Source organism: Echinococcus granulosus (assembly GCF_000524195.1).
Source record: "Echinococcus granulosus chromosome Unknown EG_S00246, whole genome shotgun sequence".
Lineage (NCBI taxonomy): Eukaryota > Metazoa > Platyhelminthes > Cestoda > Cyclophyllidea > Taeniidae > Echinococcus > Echinococcus granulosus.
Genome location: NW_020170626.1, coordinates 41,682 through 43,538, shown reverse-complemented (window position 1 = coordinate 43,538; position 1,857 = coordinate 41,682). Strand labels below are relative to the sequence as shown.

The 1,857-nt window shown below is 40.5% G+C and overlaps 2 protein-coding genes across 2 annotated transcripts in view; both read left to right on the top strand. All coding sequences in view use genetic code 11, as the record gives it.

The window, feature by feature from the left end:
* Window positions 1-1,168, top strand: part of EGR_10649 (hypothetical protein) — a gene marked incomplete at both ends in the record, with an annotated part of 12,850 nt that extends 11,682 nt beyond the window's left edge. The window contains one exon of the mRNA XM_024499898.1: window positions 1,009-1,168. Within this exon, the coding sequence (XP_024345694.1) occupies window positions 1,009-1,168 (160 nt within the window). The remainder of the gene's footprint in view (window positions 1-1,008) is intronic.
* Window positions 1,169-1,668: 500 nt separating this feature from the next.
* The window catches only part of EGR_10648 (hypothetical protein), a gene marked incomplete at both ends in the record, with an annotated part of 6,160 nt that continues 5,971 nt past the window's right edge, over window positions 1,669-1,857 (top strand). Inside the window, one exon of the mRNA XM_024499897.1 lies at window positions 1,669-1,695. Within this exon, the coding sequence (XP_024345693.1) occupies window positions 1,669-1,695 (27 nt within the window). The remainder of the gene's footprint in view (window positions 1,696-1,857) is intronic.

The window sequence follows — 1,857 nt, the reverse complement described above, 5'->3', positions numbered from 1 at the left end:
AAAGTGATTATTCGCATTGTTATTCAAACGGTGACACAAACTCATAAAGTCAAAGACCGGTGTATGTGGCAGAGGGCGTTGACAAAACCTAGGCCTCAGAACTGCGTTTATTAAGTTGAACCAATTTGAGTTTTATTTGATCTGTTCTATTGAGAAATGACAGAAGTGGTTGTTGGCTGCTCGTTTTCCCTTTCGCGCAATCAGTTGTTAATTTGTGCGTTTTCCACTCCCTGTAATTTGTTTTTTGACCTTTGGGTAGCCTACGTTCCACATGGGAGGTCATTTTACTAAGTGTTCTAGTTTCCGATTTTATTTACTGTACGTGAATGTATCTGTGCTATACATTGCCTACCTTCTAAGGTAGGCAATGTGAGTTGTGAGTTCCTATAATACTTTGACAAGTAGTATATATTAATTTCCCCAAAATCCTACCACTAACACATAGCGTTTTATTTTTCTGTTTTACTTTTTTTAAATTTTAGTTAATTAGCAGCAATTTTTCTACACACTGTTTTCCGTTTCGTATACATATATTTTATAAAACGTGTTTGTTTGAATAAATCGCTGATTGCCCATTCTCTTCTATTCCGCTTGTCGCTTTTCAGTGACTTTCGCTCTTCATGTTGTTGCCATATTTTTGGCTGTAATGGCTCTTATTTTGGATAGAAAAGGAAGAATTTGTAAATTTTTTGGCCTTACTTGGTGTGATGATGGTTTGGAACTCTAGGTAAACAAGCATTTGGTCATTTTTATGCTGTATCAAATAGGCTTCGAGAGACATCTGAAAAACAATACACTTGAATTTGGACTCTGCTCTCACTCCGTCCTCTTCTTGGGTAAGAATGGATTTCCATTCGTGATTTGTTGCGATGCATTTTTTGCTTAAACGGTTGCATTCTACATGTATCTGACGAGAGATCGCTATTGCCATTCTTCTTCTTTGCAGTCTTTACAATTACATGGTGATGGTTGTATTATACAGGGTTTCTGTATTATTCATTTTGGTAGAATGTGTTGTATTCAGCAGGAGCAGAAACAGCTTCAGTATCCTTTGCGAGGGTACTTAAATGTGCTGCTCTCCATCGATGAACTGAATCGCGTCTTCTGCAGCTTCAGCTGTCGCGATTTCAATAAACACGAGTGGAGCCAGTGGAGGTTTTGCTACTAACGAGACGTCGGCGTGTAGTTTGCGCTATTGTTGGACTAAGTGTTAATCTAATGACTTGATTGGTAAGATCATCGTCTAGCTTCACCGTGATTGATGTCGTTTCTCTACATTTCGTTCTGTTTCGACAGGTACCGCGATGTCTTTTGGGTCGGGATTTGTTGGCTCAGGAGCTGGACAGCTGGATGGGAACTCGGAATTCTACCACGGGAAATAGAGACGAATGCGCACAACTAACGTAGCATGCCACCCACATTCTTTCCCTGTCCGCGCAGTCAATGCATATCTCCAGGACTGTACCGATGCTGAAGTGCATTTTGGCGATCAGTATTGGCTGATGATTCTTCGTTGAATTCGGGAGTGTGGCGGAGTGGTGTTTCCTGCGTTCGCGGCATCGTAGGCACGAAACACCTGTTATGAGCACAAATGTAAAGTGTTGGTGCATGAAAGGAAGAAAGGAAGGAGGGCGGAACTCGCCAAATCATAAATGTACATAATTACAGATGTATACTTACAGTACGTTACGTATTGTATGTTTATAATTTACTTACTTAGATGATGTATGCCTCCCGGGTGTTAGGTGTAGACTTTTTTATTTGCAGCAGATACCAGCAATTGTTTGGGTGAAAATTGCACGTGGGTGACTTAAGACTAACTGTACCTTTGTTGAATCCGCCTTTTGCTCCCGTTTC